We start from the raw sequence: 17,151 nt of genomic DNA, 5'->3' as shown, positions 1-17,151 counted from the left end.
CCAACTCAAACAATTCCATGATTGTATGATTCTATGACAGTGTAATATACTTGCTTCCTGAAGAAAATATACATATTAAGCCCTTTATTACAGCATGTTTTTCAGTATAAATATGCAGATTATGAGTATTTTAGGCAAAATATTTTGTGTACAGAAGTGATATTCTAATATAATTTGCAAGTTCACTTCCCATCTTCTTAAGTAATCGAAGAGATAAAAATAGTAGAAATAGCATATAAAAACATGTTTTAGTCTTTTGATTATGGAAAACTTTACATATAATTTTCTCACTAAATACCAACGTGTCTTGGATAGGTGGGTTAGGAAAATTTTGTAAAAGTATTGAATGCCTGGAAGGTGAATGTACAAGTCAAATGTTGGTACTGAGGCATATCCTTTCAGGTGGGCACGTGTATTATTCTTTTCTCTTTACACACCTTCTGCAGAAGAATTGTAGACTTGCATTCATCTGTCAACTCAAGAGGATTCATTTTCCATTTACAACTTCCCAGTGCAGTCAGGCAGGATCTGTAGGTGTTGTTGAAGATGTATTTGTATGAACTTATCGGCAGGCACAAGTTTCAACTGACATATTGGGGTATACCTTCAAAACAACGTTTTTGTTCTCATCTAAGAACAAGACACTGAGTGAGCTCATTTTGTCAGGAACACAGCAGGGCTCTGGGATGCCAGGAATGATTCCCACTGCTTTCACGATGCTCTGGATTGTAGCGTGATTTGATGGTCTGACAACCTGGAAGAGAAAAGGAAACGGTCATTATTTCATTTATGAGAAGTCTCTTTCCCAAGAGGGCTTGGAAAATGACTACAAGTGTGTTTGTGGGATTTCTTGTTTGTTTTTTTATCAAAAAAGAAATCTATGTGATTGTGTCACAAGGCCACACAGCACAGTCATGCCCTCACATTTCCAGCCTTCTTGCTCAGGATGTGTCCAAGGTTGTACGCCTTCTGCTGCCTTCATAAATACCAGAGGAGGGCACTGGTGGCACAGGCAGCAGTCAGCTGCCTGGAAAAAGAATTGTGTCCATGACGGTAGCTATTAAATGCTGGAGGCAGGTATGCAGGAGAAAAGGGCTCAGGGGGGGGGGGGGGCCACGCTTCTTAGCTCTAAGTTATCTCTTATCTGACTGGGAAAATTGGCTACTGTAATTATTTCCAAAAAAATTGTTTCAGTCTTGTAGTAATACTTCTTGTATAAATTATGCTGGAATTAGTTACATTTTCCTGGAGCAATTACTGTGGTTTAAAATAAGAAGCAGGTCGAATATACGGACGATCTCACAAAGCGTTTGGTAATCACAGGTCCCTTGCAAATGAATACTTGATACCTGCGGTCTGCCTGCTACCCTCTGTCTTCCTCAGCAGACTCCCCCAGCACCCAAGCTCCTAGCTAGTCTTGAAGCGGGAGGAGAAAACAAAAGGCTGAGAGAGCAGGAAAAACATGAAGTGAGATTTCACCACAGCTTCATATCTATATACTGTTTAGGGTGCTGAACCACCATATCTATTGATTTTCTGACACAGTGGAAAATTATTTGAGAAATGCTATTAGCTATAATGGCTCTGAAAATAGAAGAAGGAGAGCTAAGACTTATGTTTAGCTACTAAATAGTGTACTATTTATTACTCCTATTTTTTTTTAAAATAAAATAATTTTTTTAAAGCATGTATTGAGAAGTTACACTTGGCCTTTGTAATCTGAGCAATGGAATAGTACTAAACAATTTTTACCAGTTCTGTTGCTTCAGGTACATACAGTCAAGCAGAGGTTTACCAGTGAAGCAGTGACAGGTGTCAACCTTTCTGTGTCATTGCCTCAGCATAGCATTGAATAAATGTTCTCCAAGTACAAGATGCAGTAGCGAGGCATGCAACTCATCACTGAGGCTGAAGCTTCAGTGACTCCTGTTCATATGTCATGCTTGAATATTCCCAAAAATGAGTGCAGTAACAGCTGATCAAATCTGTGTGGTCATATTTGGCATTTTGCTACAGTTTTAGTAGTTTTCATCAGATTTGGTACAAGTGACACCTTGGGGGCAAAAAAGAGGAAATTTGCAAATCTCAACATGGAAGCAGATTCTTCGAGTGAGAAGAATTAGTCTCATGTGCTTTTTATTTTTCAGATAACTGTGAAGTATATATGAAGCATTATTGATCATGAGAAGTTACGCAGTGCATTGCTAAATCAAACAATGTTTTTTTAAGAATTATTCAATTCTGATACATTTAAGTATGACATCATACCAGAAACTCAGAACAGACCTCAATTTCTACAAATGCTTCTAGCTGTTCCTTATTTAAAATGACTTCATGTGAACCATTACAAGGGCAGAATGTGAAATCCAGTTGTGATTCTTCAGTGTTTCAAGACAGCATCCCTGTCAAGATGGTCCCAACAGGTGACCAATCCTGAAAAGAGCCTTTCTGTATTTATCGTGCATTGGCATAATTAGCAACAGTTTACTTTCTCATGCCACCCTTAATCTTAGGATTTCAAAGCTGTCCTCAAACAAGCAGCAGTAAATTAGTCTAGTGCTTGCTATATGAAGCAGAAATAAGTTTTGTGTCAGCAAATCTGGACAGCAAGACAAATGGAAGTAGCCTTTATGTATACAAGCAATTGCAGAGTTTAGAAGTTCAAAGAACTGAAGCTCTTAGAATCTAGTTCTTGAAATAACCTGTATGACAAACCTCCTGAAATGGTCCTTTATTCCTTCATAGTGCTACTTGTAACAGACACAGATCTTAATCTACTACTGAAACAGAGTTTGTTTACCCCATGCAACAAATAGCCACCACCATTGCCTTCCGTGCCAATTACTTTGTTGTAGAATCCCCACATATGAACATGCAGAAGATCCTGCAAGGATCTTCTTCAGCCACACAGCCTCTGGTAACTGTGGGGAACAAACAGATGTGAGCCAAGTTCAGTGAGAGCAGCTGTCACCCCTGAAACTAGTTAGAAACAATTCAGCCTGAGTAAATCAGGCTACCAAGATGACAGCACTAATTAGGTTTCTAATGCCTGGAAGCGTGCATGTTATGAACAACAGTGCTTAAAGAGAAAGCTGCCTATTATGGAATATTACCCTGTGTAGAATCTGGCTGCCTGAGTCCTATACCCACAGTGGAGCCAAGCAGCACACCCATCCCACATCCAGCCAGGCTCTAAATTTTCCAGCCCTTCTGGAAATCTGGCCCAAGCACTCAGTGACCTTGGGCTGAGCTTGACTTTAACCTTTATACCAAAATGCTGAAGTGGAAAGATGGAAAGTCTGAGTTGAATGCCCAGTAGGGATGGTACTGGGCAAGGACTATGTCTTAAATGCTGGCTACTAATTTTATCCATTGGGCAGGTTCTACTCTTTCTTAACCTCTAGGACAATCCTAGCTGGAGGAAATTTTAACCTCAGGAAACAAGAGTGTGTTGATGTAGTTGAAAAGTAAATTTGAAATTCTTCAGGCTTCACTCCTTATTCCTGCTTTATGTCCCTTTTAATGTCTGCTTTATCATGAACCTACTGATAAAAGAACACCCTCTGCCACATATTAATAAGCAGTACTTCTTAGCTTCAATAAAGTTTGTTTTTTAATGTTGGGAGTGGAATTAAAACTGAAAATCATAAATGATGCTTTCACAAGGACATAATTGAGATTATTCTAATTACTATTGATAAGGGAGAAGATGTATCCAAATGCTGGTTTCTTAGTGGTAACCATGGCCACTGAACCAGAGGCGTGACATGGCAACAGAAGTCAGTAAAGCACTATCAAAACTAATGCAGCATTCCTGTTATGGCAGCTGAAAATGCAGTTTATCTTGATGCTAACATAGAGGTAATGTTGGAAATATGTCTACATACCTGAATGAGACTGAAGTCTCAAGATATTTCTTAGCATATAAATTTTCTTTAAATAAGATGACTGCATGAAAAAGTTACAAGCATGAAGTCCACAGAACTTGATCTCATATTTCAGAGTAAAGAGGTCATGGATAAATACACAAAATGAGCCCCGAGCTGCTATATCCTACCTGTTCCTATGCATAAGTTAAAATCTAAGAGTCCTGTTGGGTAAGCTTCAACATCTTCCGGCTTAAATAATTTGCATTGTCTTCATGAAGCATTCACTTTAAACCTTCTGTGTAAATAAATCTTACCCTTTCCTGCTGGTCAAGCTCAGTTTCTAGCATGTAGATATGCATGACATCAAAACCTCCTATCAGAACAGAGAGGCAGAATTAACTTTTCTCGGCACAACAAAGTGTTGCACTACTAAATGACTGTACTACACAATGCACAGTCAGGGAATAAGGGTTTCAGTGGCAAGGTAAATGAACTTGAGACAAAGCAACTTGTACAAGTGCTGTTTTGTATCAAGAAATGCAGTCAAGTTAGATGTACAGATGTACTAAATAAAAATAATCTTTCAGTGTGATGATTCCCAACATCCCAAGCACATGATTCTCTCCACAATTTTAAAAGAGTTCCTCGGAAATAAGTTTTGTTTCTCCATCACCAGCTGACTGCATGGTCCAAGTCTTTATGACTTAGAGCTACAACCACCCTTTGATGTAGATCTAAAAAGATTGGATGCATGCTTTCCTGACTTCAGACATATGTGCAACAGCAAAGGCTATTTCTCCTTCCACAATCTTCATAGTAATTTTCATACTCTGACCTGAGCTGAAGTTTCATTCAAGCATGCAGATATCCTACTTGTCCCTGCTCAGTTGGAAGCCATGATTTTAGTAAGTTAAAACTGTGAATCTGTCTGTATGCATTTTCCCTTAAAAATACAAAGCTAACAAAAAGTAGACCTCCAAAACAAATCTAACCAAAACCCCCAAATCTGGGTGTTCTATTTATTTTTTTTTTTTTTTGACACCAAGATGCTAGTATAGCTACAGTAATTCTTCTCCAAGTAGCACACTGAGAATTAAAATGGTTTAGATTTCCAAGAAAATCTGTATTTTTAGCAAGCAATATTTCTAGATGCAATGTTAAGTAAGTCAGCAATACAAGCTTATTTCATTGTTCCAACTATAAATGTGTCAAATCTCCTTCGATTCTGTCAGCTTCTTTGTGCCATAGTGTTTTGCTTACAAGAAGCCAGGTGTGTTATTTTCCATTTCTTTGGTATGTATGAATAATGCATTAGACCATGGCACAGGACCCATATTCCTAAGCTGCATTTTGTATTTTGAGTGATCTTTCTATACTACAACAGAAAAGTGAGAACTGTATGTGAGCCTCTGCAAGTTTAATTTTTGCCAGATTCCAGATTCATCCATCAGTTTATGTATACCTGGGTCAGCATTGGCCAGTTACATGAGAATATTTGGTCTGGACACATTTCTTCACCCCACCCTGAAATCTGGATTTTCACTGTTCCTGGACTTAAACTAGCCTGCGTATCTACTCTTCCTGCAGTCATACTACTGATTTCAACATAAGCATACATCAGACCCTATAGGGCAGATTCTTGTCTCAGAGCTTTGATACCCTTTTCTGGAAAACACTATCAATTACTTATGGGCAGAGGGTTCACATGGGAAAAAAAAAAAAAAAAAAAAAAAAAAAAAAAAAGGCAGTTAAATGAATAATTGGACCATTTGTAGGTTGAACTGCAAAATAATTACTTTCTGAACATGAATGTTATGCTCTGCTTCAAACCTTTGCCCTTTATCTGAAAGCCCTATAAAGTGCAAAGAATTTCTGCATTGCACAGGATTGCCAAAATTTCTTCTTGTTGCCATAGAGTAAGTAAGTTGGGAGAAGGCCAAATCAGAATTCCACTAGAATTCAAAAACTTCATATTTGCCTCTTTATTAGGAAATTTCACACTGCTTCTCTAGAAGGAATTCAAAACACCGGAGTTAGGGTGTTACAGACAGCTACTTGGCATTCTCTGCTGTATATGGAAAAGAAAGCCTTTTTTTTTTTTTTTTTTTTAGCTCCAGCAAGATTTTCTTAATTTTAAGACTTAAATTAAGGAAGCACTTAAGAATTTCGAGACAAAGAGCAGTTCAATTGGCATTCTTATTTTCAAAGTAACAAGCAGTTTCTTCAGTTAAAAATGTGTCATTATCCCTCAATTTTTTCCTAAGGTAGTACCAGTGGAATTCAGAAATATTTTGGTACAGCACCTTGTTTTATTAGTTTTAATACTGTGGTGATACCACACCAAAATAATTTGGTTTAATGTGTAACCCCAAGGTAAACTTCAGAGATTTTTTATTCTTCAGCTGAAATTAAAAATAGCTTTTTAAATTTTTTTGCACTCTGATGAATGGTAGAAACAGAGTAGAAACAGTGCTGCTTAAATGAGGTTGAACAGAGCATCAGAAGGCAGTGAGGTGGGTAGAAGTCTAAAGGTAAAATCTAGCTAACAAAGCAGCCGGGTAGGCAGACCAGTAGTCTACTATGTGCAAGCTAACAGCAATGAAAAGGCATGCTACCTTGGGCATTGGAAATTCACATGTCCCTGCACAGTAGTAGGCATCAAAAGATTTGGGAGATATGATCCATTCATTCCAGCCAATATCCGCAAAGTCAACTTTCATGTATCTTCTTGAGCAAATCCTAGGCTCATTCCATTGTTTCCGCCTTGCTTTCTTCATTGTTTTCTCATCAAAGTTTAGCACCTGAGACTTTGCAAGCATTTCTGTATTTTCTTGTCCTTTTCTCCTTCGGTCTTTACGAGAGGCTTTTGGCTTCAAGGACTTGTAGGCATTCTTCCATATGTCATGCTTATCGTATTTATTGTTATACTCTACGTCTGGCAATTCATTGTTCTGAATAGAACTAGAAAGGTAAGTATCCCTTCTGACTCGAGTATCAGCAGAAGCATTAGGTGACAGACTTCGATCCCCATCATTGGAAGGGAATGGGTCATAACGCTGTAGGGTGACAGACACACTGTTAGGTTCAGAGATCGCAAGGTCATTGGCATAAACCAGTATGTAAGGCAAATGACTGGAGACCTGTTCAGGGAAGCCTTGGTGTTTCTCCCCAGAATCAAGCTCAGCACAGAGGATAAGCTCTGCGGATCGTTTTGATTCTTTTATGATATGTGAAATATCCTTGGCATGCCAAGCCCCTCGCCTTTGAAGAAATACAGTGATGTTCCCTTTCAGTTGTCCATAGGCAGAATTCTGGGGGATGCTTCGGAAGATGAGGTTGAGCCGCAGGATGGGAGGCAGGTGTAGGAGGCGGCACGATGAGTTCTTGGATCGCTTACAAAACACTTCCCGGTGCCGAGGATGTTTGTCGGCATAGAAGTGAAAAGTGGCAGCAAGAACCATCTCTGAATCCTGCATGGATGTTAGATTGAAGCAGTACAGGGGCTTCTGCGACAAGAATTCTGCAAAAGAGCAAGGAAACCATTATAAATATCCAAGATAAAAACAACAGCAACAACAACAAACAAAACACCATCAATCAAACCACTCATCCTTACAAGTGGATGAGTTAACTTTGCTTTTTGCTTACTCTCTTCCATCCGGGTAGTAGATTCAGCTTGTTGGAGTCACTTCAGCTTAAAACGGTGCAAGCAATGTTTGCAGTTATACTTAAACATAACTTTTCCTATGGCACATGAGCAGATAACATGTCTAGATAGAGCATCATGTCTCCATTGACATTAATGTTTTGACAGCACCTCCCTTGTTCTCTGTACTTCACTATATGCATAGTGTTCTTGGTAACATACCTGGCCCTAGTGAAACATACGCTGCACGTGGCATAGAAGATAGCCCTTGACAAGTATCCCTTTTTCAGAGGCATACTGCTTACTCCCTTATTACAGATCAATAAAATGCATAGGAAAAATATGTAAGACTAGCTTAAAACTATACAGGAAAGTGGTAGCAGAACTAGGAGGTGATCCCTGCTTTCTTAAGCTCAGACTGGTAATAAAAAGCATTAAAGGACAATAGTGGGTAACCACTAAATTGGTGCTTGCTGTCTTCCAGTTCAGATATGTGCTGGCTAGAGTAATCATTCGGACTAAACCACAGTGAGTTACACTGTTCACTAATCCCAAGACTGCATAGATAGTCTGGAAGTAACAGTGGTTCAGCAGAAAATCTCCATCCACATGAGCTGTATTTTTTTCCTAATGCAGTGAAATGGAACAGCCTGTACCGATACCCATTCAGTAACGTTTTCAAACAGGGCAGAGCAGCTGACAGGTGGCATTCCGTGATGCAACCCTGCTTGTTTCTGCAGTTCAAGACAGGATTCTTATCAGAAAACTTTTCATCAGTACTAGTCATGTCCAAAGATGCTCAGTTTATGAAAAATAAGAGTTTAGATTCGAGTCTTTGGAGTATTTTTCTCCTAGCACTATCAGTTCTACAGAAACCTCTCAAGCTTATGCATCTTCGGGATAAAAGTGTTTCAAATGTGAGTGTTTCAGATGTGGGCTGTGCATGAGAAGGGAATTTGGAATTAGAGCTCGGAAAGGAAATCTAAACTTTTCTAAATTAGTTCTGTATTCCAAAGTGAAACAAATTACAAAAAAATCAAATCTCTTTCTAGTAAAGAGTCCATCTACAGCTACTGAAAAGCTGGAAAATGCCTGGAAGTGTGTTTTTTGTTAGAGACGGAGGAAACCTGAGTTTTGGAGAAAGCATAGTAGTATAATAATAATTAATCATATCATTCATGCTTTTATCAGTATTTCAGCCAAGAATTGTTATGCTTTACAGGTCTACTCTTAGTTGAACGGTACTAGCTACATATATTATTAAAGTTATTAATATTTTACTGATTGTATCTACCTTCCTACAACTTCAAGTTCAGGATGCAGGAAAGATGTACTGAAGGTGTATGCAGAGATGCATAGAGAAAGAACAAGGAAGTGGCCGAAGAAAGAAAGTAGCTTTTAGGGGTAATCCACCTGCTAGGAGAACGCTGCATTGCAGTAAGTGAAGATTAGCAATGCAGATTTACTGATAATATACATGAAAAACAATATGCAGAAAACCTAACTTAAAATGCTTTTAAGCTATGAAATTACTGTAAAGCAACTGTAAATCTCTAGAGGCCAGAACTACAGTTTTGTGAGAAATCTTTATTTGCTTTTCTTTCACAGACGCACAAAACAGTCTTAATTAAATTGCTGCTATTTTCTAGTCTTCACCAAAGCCTGTGCTTTATTTAGTGAAGAAGATGGATGGCATTCAGGGAATGAGACTGAACTTTAAGAAGCAATTTACAGGAGGGTTTCGTGGCTTAGGCAGCTGTTTGCTGTCGCAAAGACCAATTCTCTTGTCTCAGCAACCTAGATGAAGTTGGGCAATAACTTCATATCTCACATTTGGCAAGAAACTACATTACAAAGCCACTTATGACTTGACTGTGCAGCTAACTTTGGTCAAATTGTGCTGTTTTCTAAAGCTACGAAGTTCTCTGAAAACTGGAAAACATCTAAAGAAAAAATATCTACAGACTTGTTTGTCCTGAACTAAAACGAAACTTGAACTATGAACTAAGTGCTTATCTCTCAGCACTTTATCAGAGAAGCAACCAAATCTTGTGAACACACGTGGAGGTGAGTTGAGAAGTGGTGATGAAATGTCTGTGGAAAACTCCTAAAGCGCTAGACAATTCTAAATGCTGCCAGAGAAACAACATTATATTTGGAACAGGTGCAGAATTCATACGCTATGCAGCAATGAGCTCACACTGAGTATGGACTACTATTACATCATAACCCTGTCAAAACAGTCCATACCCTTTAAGGGATGTGGGATGTATGCTTTCTGAGGGCTAAATAGCAGTACAACTCTGTAGCTGAGAAGACCTCAGTAAATGCATATGATGATGGAACAAACTAAGTGTGGGCTGACATGTTGTAACTGCGCTCCACTTTATCACAGATGCTAGAGAGTGCAACATCAAGGGGCTTTAAGCTGCAGAATAAAAATAAAAGGTTACAAGTTTTCTGAAGGGGACAAAGTTTTTTAAGCCCATTCCTTGGAACAACAAAGAAAAAGTCATTGTAGGTAGAATCTGTTTTGCTTACCTAGATAAGAAGTGTCATCTATATTTCATTAAGATGAGATACTCCACCTCTTGTTCGGTGATCATACTGATTTATTCTCTCAGAAGAACACAAGAATTTCTTGGAGGATGTAGAGGGAAAAGGAAACCATACTGACTGGCAAGTTTTTCCCCTCCCTTCATGTTGTGTCATTCTGTGGTTCATTTCCGACCATTCATCACTAGTCCAATGAATTAAAAAGAAATAACTTTTTTTTTTTTTTTTTTTTTTTTTTTTTTTTTTGTCATAAAAAAGTGCAAAGGAGCTTCTGCTTTCACGTTGCACATATTACTGGGGAGAGACAGAACCCAGTAGAGAAGGTATACAGGTGGAATACAGGAAATGAGTTTAGACACAGGTGTGTTTTATCCCTGCTGCATGACTCTATGCAAGTTACTCTGCAAGAATCTGTCATGACCTGATAGATGAGCAAAATGCTGACATGCAGTTGTTCAGTGCCACCTGTATGGGTAGGAAATGCTATTTTGATGTTTTGAAACTGAATTTAGCCATGTGGATGTAAATTACCCGAGGAAGGGGAAAAAAAAGAAGAAAAATTATTCCGTATTTTATTCCTACCAAATCACTCTTAGTGGTATGGGGCCTTGCTTGGATAGCAGCAAGTATCACTTGAGTATTAGTTTGCCAGGAAAAGTACGAGTAGAAAGGGGAGGTCATGAAATAACCACTCACAGTGAAAGCTCCTTCCTAATCCCTATTAGTTAGCAGTTGGCTAATGATGTAAAGCACGAAGGTTTATTTTCCTCCCAAATGACTGCAGATACTGTACACCTTTACTCTTGGTTTACATTGTCGTTAGCCACATTATCTTCCACGGGATGCCCCCCTTCTAAAACGGACTGGATGACTTTTTAATATTACATCTGACACTGGATAAAAATCTAATTGATATGCACTATAGAGTATGAACTATTGTACAGTAGTCTAGTGACCATTCGCTGATAAGTCACCTATTATTTGTGCCTATGAAAACAGTTCTTCTGTAAGTGTAACAAGTGACATTCTAGAAACCAACCTCATTCTCTAAGAACCAACATTCTAGTTATGATCTCTAACTCTAATAAGAGTCAACCAAAGGAAGACATTTTCCAGATGGTTATTTTGAGTTTCCTCGTCAACAGATAACAAATGTGAAGAACACCAACTAAGTAAAGAACTTATTTCGAGGGAAATAATAGTATGTGTGCTGTTGCATCTCCGTAGGCCAGCCTCCAGCTAAGTAAAGAAGTAAGTAAAGCATCTGCCTCAGGTTCAGGCGACGCGAGAGCCCGAGATGCTGAGCAGCTTGAGACGGTCCCGTAGGCGGCACTCCTAGAAACCTCGGAGCTGCGCCGGCAGCTGCAGCAGTCGCTGCTCGGGGCGCCTCAGGAAAGGTCTGGGAACGGCGCTCCGTTCGCTGACACTTCGCATCTCCCGCAGCGGAGGCTTTCTAGAGGCTGACCGCTTCGGGGCAGATACTGTTGGTGGACAGTACTGTCAGCAGCGATGGGAAACCACCCGCGGAACAGAGGAGAGGCATCGCATCTCCATATTAGACAGGGTCCCCTGGCGTTCCCCCCGGCTGCGCAGACCCCTGGGGGGCGGGACACCCCGCAGACACTGACAGCTGCGGGGAGAGCCCTGAGCTTCAAAGGGAAAGAGCAGTGAGCAGGCGGCGGCGGCGGATTCCCCCCCCGTCCTCTTACCTGGCCTGCCTTTGAAGCTGCGAACCGTGTTGCCGTGGCCGGGCCGGCTCCCCTCCCGGTTGTACTTCTCGTAGAGCTTAAGCATGTGGACAGCTACCATGTCCTGAGCGATGCTACTCAGCGCCAGGGGCTGCGGGGCGCCCCCGCGGGGCTCCGGGCCGGGCGAGTCCCGGGCTGGCGGCGGCTCGGCGGTGCAGCCGAGCTGGTTGCCCGCGCCCTGCCCCGCAGAACAGCGGCAGCCCGCGGGCCGCAGGGCCCAGAGCAGGAGGCAGCAGGCCAGGCGGGCGGCCATCGGGGGCTGCTGCTGCGGGCTGCCGGGCGCAGAGCGGAGCGGCGGCGGTTCGGGCGCTGCCTGCGGCTCGCTCTGTCCCGCACGGCTCCGCCACACGGGGACGAGGGGGTGGTGGGGGTGGCCTTCCCCCGCTGCTGATGCCGTCTCCGCCGGGCCAATCCCCGCGCCCGCGGGGCGAGGAGCTGGGGGTGGCGGGGCAGGGCGAAGGGCTGTGAGGGGTGCGGGTACCCGAGAAGCGGACGCCGCGTCGCTCCCGAGTGGGGCTTCCCCGATCTTTTAAGCGTAGCGGGGAAAGGCTCTAACGGAATCAGCCCTCAGCCGCTGATTGGAGACGCATGTCCTCGCCGCGGCAGCGAGCAGGCACCTTGGCTGCCTGAGCCAGCGGGGTGGGGGCGAGGGAGCGGCGAGAAATCCCCGCTAAAAGGCAGAAGTGAGCACAGAACGGGCCATGCCAAGGGAGCGAAGGGCGAGTGGACGGGGGTGGTGTGAGGAGCGGGGGCATACAAGCATGCAGGAGGAGGTGCGGGGGCTTTCTCCCTTCGGACCGGCGGAGCTGAAGGCTCTGCCGTGAAAAAGGAGTGCCGAAAATAGCGGTTGTTTCCAGCAGTCCGGAGAGCAGTGAGGTCCCGTCGGGTCGGCGCTGAGGAAGACCCCGTGTGAAGCAGCCAAGAGTGCAGCAAGGGTCACTGATAATTCCGAGGAGATGCTTAAATAGTAGGGGTTAAAGGGGATGTGCACGGGTAAACTTTCGTCACTGGGCTATTTCCATGTGTAATCTGAAGGAGGAGAATACCAGGGTGAATTTCTGAAGGATTTACATGGCTTAGGTCGGAGGGCGTTCATTTGAAAGTGAATGGTGCGTGTTGCACTTATCCATCATGTGACACAGGTAGTTCTCAATCCTAGCTTGTAGTCACCCAGTGGGCAGAAGATCTGTCACAGTGAACAGCAATTTTAAGGCAATGTATAATGGAGGCCAGTGTATTTTTAGAGAATTTGTTCATTCTGCCTCTCTTTTCAAATCTTATCCTCCAGTAGCCAAGACAGTTACTTTTCTTGGAGAGTATACAATGCAATAATTGAAAAATTGTTGGAAAAAGCTACTATTGCTGTGTATAACACAACTCTTTTGTGATGTTTTAACCTTGGAGTTTCAAATCTGAGCAGATACTATTGAAAGGCTCTGAACCGCAAGTTTGTAGTTTTTGGACCATTACAAAGAAAGGTTTGATTCATTTTTAAAATTAGCACCAGGCCACATTACTCTGTGCCCCTTCAGTGTCTGAAATGAACAATTTGCAAATACAAATTTGTCCAAATGTAAGTTACTAAAGTATCAAACCTCCTATTAATTAATCTTTGCTTATAAATAAGCCAAAGCAGCCTTTGATGGATTATTTTTTTTTTTAAATTTCTCCATGGTAGCACGCTCATGACCTCCACTGGGGGTGTGAGCAAACCTTTTGTTGTTTGTGGTTTTTGTCTGTACTATTTCTATACAATCAAGGTCCTGTGAAAAGGAGGAAGAGGCAGCAGGAGGTAGGAACAAGCTGGGCTATTTTGGACCAATGTCCCATTAAACGTTCTCTCTCTCCTTAACTCACTCCAAACTCCTATTCAGGCATACACTTTGTATCAGTCTTTAACCTGCACTAAAACCTGTAGGACACTGATACTTTGACACCGTTGGGAAAGAATTAAAGAATCAACCAGGGATGTCTAATATTTCTTGCCTTATTTTATTGCAGAACAGCAGGAATTCTGAGTCTTTAAAGCTCTGGTACTTTGACTCTTTTATGCATCTGAGATGATGAAATAAAAATGTGTTTGGTAAAGGAATTCAAATTAGCACTGGGTCACATAATTCCCCTGTTCTGAATATGGTCAATCAATGGCATCTCTAAGGCATCTAGAGGCAAGAGCTATGCAATTTCTGCTCATGCAGAATAATATTCCTAGCGTGGAAATTTCTGCTAATTAAAGCTCTTGCCAAGTAGAGTCTCTTTTTTTCTTCTTCTTAAATAGCTCAAGTCAAAGCTTTGCAAGCCAGGACTTGGAGAAAGTCTCTCTATAGTTAGAGCAATGCATTCAAGATTTTAAACTGCAGATTTAAGCTTCCTGCTAAAATCATCATGATATAAATAGTGTTACATATCATTAATAACAGCTTTTTTATTTTTTATGAGATTTCTTGTGGAATTAAAGACATCTGCACAAAGGAACTATTGTGATCCATGCCTCTTTTGTCATACAACATAGATGTGGGAAATACATAGGGAAAATGTAGGAGGGGATATACAGCATCAGGAAGGGAATCTTTTTGTTCTATGGCAAAGTAACTTATTAACTCACTTCAGAGTTAGAACTCTCAAAACTATATTAAAATAATTTTGCCTGACTCTTTTAGTAGTAAAGTTGGTAGCAGGAATAATGAAGGTTAGAACTCCAGGGAAGTTGATGAAACATAAATTATTACTAAATTTGGGCTTCAGTCCAATTTTCTGTCTGCTACTTATTGTAGGACAGCTCATTCATTTTTCACTCACAAAAATATTGTGCTATGTGTAATGCTACACCATTAGGTAGGACCATACTGCACCATTCCTTAAGTATATAATATATTAATTAGAAATTAACCGGATAAAATGCAGTGGGCTGCAGATTCTCTTAGAAATTGATGGCAGAACTCTAAAACCCTTTTCACATTCCATCCAAAATCACACGGTGCGACAAGAATGATATATGGTCAGTAAAAAAATGCTCTTGTATGTTCATTTTTTTTTTTTTTAATATACTGAAATTATCTTCATACCTCAGAAAATAAACAAAGCAGCATCAGTACTTTTTAGATGTTAGAGCAAGTAGGATGATCAGAGCTCATGCAGAGCCCTGGAAGGCTCAGAATGTTGAGAGAAGACTTTGGGCATATAATGCAGTGCCTGCTGTTGGTACAGAAAGCTTTATCTCTCAAATAAAGCCATCTCAGTCCATTCCATCACTCAAGAACAAGTTTCCACCTTTGATTTCTGTTCTAGATCCACACTCTCTTCTTCTGGTCTCTGATAAGCACAACCTTCCTTTCTGCCAGGCTTCCCATCCTTCCTCTTAGTGACAGAAGTTTATTCTGCCCATCTTGCTATGAGGCAAGAATTGTCTGTATTCCTATGCTACCACACTGCCTACAATATATAATTACAAAAAGTAAGAAGTTAGGAACCAAGATGCACAGACTCAGTGCATCATCTTCTGGCACTCTTTGCTGCTAGAATGTTTCAGTGCAGGAGATCAGGATAGGCTGTAGCGGGGAATAGAAGATAATACACTGTGCCTTTGCATCTGTGAAATGGCTCTGATTATCTTTACCTCAGATATGTGATGTGAAGATAGACAAATGCAAGTGTGAAATGTACTGACTCCAGACAAGGCAGTAGTTCATACCTAAGGATTGTTTGCTTTGTGTGGTTTTTGAGTGCTTTCACAAATACTGGGTGTTCGTATGTACAACAAACAAGGTGAATGAATATAAACAGCTATAAAGATCAGCTCCATAGTTCATTTTATCAGGTTTTGAGTGCACTGGTAGACCTTGATTGCCTTGAGCAGTCTCACCTGGGCTACCAGTCACATGGTCAGGTGCACTATTTAAGCCCAGACTTCAGGGTTACGTTCTCATTTGTGTGTTGATTTGAAGAGCTCCTGTCTCTGGTGTTGCTTGTGAGCTGCTCTTTGGATTTTCTGGATGGACCTTGAAGTTTATTTGTTGCTTTGTTCATCCTGCAGTATCTGTAGGACCTGTGGCTGTCGCTGCCATGCTGTGCTTTCCCAGCTCAGGTACTGTCAGGCTGTCCTTGGAGTGGGAGATTACTGCATGGGCTGTGCTGGGCCTTCTCTAGAATGGCTTTTTCATGGGGAGTGTGAGGCTTTCTCAAATCTTTGATAAATTAATCTGTATTCATTAATTAATACATATGCTGTCTTGGCACACTTACCAGGCTATCTGAGGCCTTATAAATGGAGAGAAACCTAAAAAAAGCCCTAAGGGATGTTACTCTTAATCATAAGTAGTAGCATTGTTGTAGGCTATTGTTCTAATGTTTGCATTGCTGGCATTGCATCTGAGTAATCAAGTTATGATGTCTTTGTAGTCAGTGGGGGAGAAACTGAGACTGACTTATCGTAGTTGGTGGCACTGCGTAATATGTGTCCAAAGGTATACTTATGTCTGTGTGCTTGGCCTGTCTGTAGCTTTCAACTGATTACAAAAGTAATCTAGCTAGGGTGTGTGGGCTGGCTGTGTGAGGTGGAGAGCACCTTTCATTTTTTTCTCAGTTTTGCTGGAATATGATGGAACTTGCTGTTATCCAGCCTCAGGATTAGTATTTTGTAGGTTAAACTATAGTTTCTCTTTATGTAATTTGTAAGTGACAGATATTGGCATTTTGATAAGTTATTTCCATGAGTAATGAAAGTATCATAATTGTTTCTTTTCTGACTTTATTTCACTGGGAGTTCAGGATATGTTCATTCGTACTTGAAAGATGTCATAAAATGCTGTACTTATGGTAGGTTTATCCATTTGGAGTCCTAGTCTTCTATTTCTGCCTTATGGTCCACTGTTTATGCTTCTGATAAGGATAGTCTAGACTAGTAGCAGATAAACTAATTTTGTTGATACCCACAGCTGCCAGGATCTGCTGGAAGATTTTCTCCAGATGTACGTTACCAAATGTAATCCCTTCATTTGGGTAGTTTAATTTAGAAGAGATGTTAGCCAGCTGGTATGAGCTAAAAAGGTAATTCTGTGGTGTTACTAGGAACTGGCCTGAAATAAAGACAATGATTTATTTTAGAGCAAGCAATTTAAACTTTTCAGTGATCTGTGAACCACCACAAACACTTATGTAGGGAGTAAAAGGGAGTAAACATATGTATGTTAACTGCTGAGTCATGGCCTGAACTGCTGATTGAGCATCTGGGGAAAGGACCCAGTCAGCCCTGAGAGCACAGGTGAAAGCAATTCAGTTGTGTGACTGGAAGGGGTGGAACCTGGGTGCACCTCTCTTAGACCTCATTTAAGGG

The 17,151-nt window shown here is 41.1% G+C and overlaps 1 protein-coding gene across 1 annotated transcript; it reads right to left on the bottom strand.

The window, feature by feature from the left end:
* On the bottom strand, nucleotides 1-12,072 carry GDF10 (growth differentiation factor 10). Its single transcript, XM_042818622.1, has 3 exons — nucleotides 11,781-12,072; nucleotides 6,485-7,389; nucleotides 1-754 (listed from the first exon to the last, which is right to left on the bottom strand). Exons 1-3 carry the CDS (start codon nucleotides 12,070-12,072, stop codon nucleotides 563-565), a joined length of 1,389 nt encoding a protein of 462 aa, XP_042674556.1. The 3' UTR covers nucleotides 1-562.
* Nucleotides 12,073-17,151: the final 5,079 nt, after the last annotated feature.

This window comes from Centrocercus urophasianus, unplaced genomic scaffold (assembly GCF_019232065.1).
Source record: "Centrocercus urophasianus isolate 14NV4802_14NV808 unplaced genomic scaffold, USGS_Curo_1.0 seq_17, whole genome shotgun sequence".
Lineage (NCBI taxonomy): Eukaryota > Metazoa > Chordata > Aves > Galliformes > Phasianidae > Centrocercus > Centrocercus urophasianus.
Note: the sequence above shows the minus strand (reverse complement) of the source record. Positions and strands in the feature narration are given on the sequence as shown.

Bases quoted from the DNA above. Each gene is read 5' to 3' on its own strand.
- GDF10 (XM_042818622.1), bottom strand. From the start codon at position 12,072: ATGGCCGCCCGCCTGGCCTGCTGCCTCCTGCTCTGGGCCCTGCGGCCC. The intron at 7,390-11,780 runs GTAAGAGGACGG...GCTCTTTTGCAG, and splicing joins CAGCTTCAAAGGCAGGCCAG to AATTCTTGTCGCAGAAGCCC. The intron at 755-6,484 runs GTAGCATGCCTT...TTTCTCTTCCAG, and splicing joins GTGAATTTCCAATGCCCAAG to GTTGTCAGACCATCAAATCA.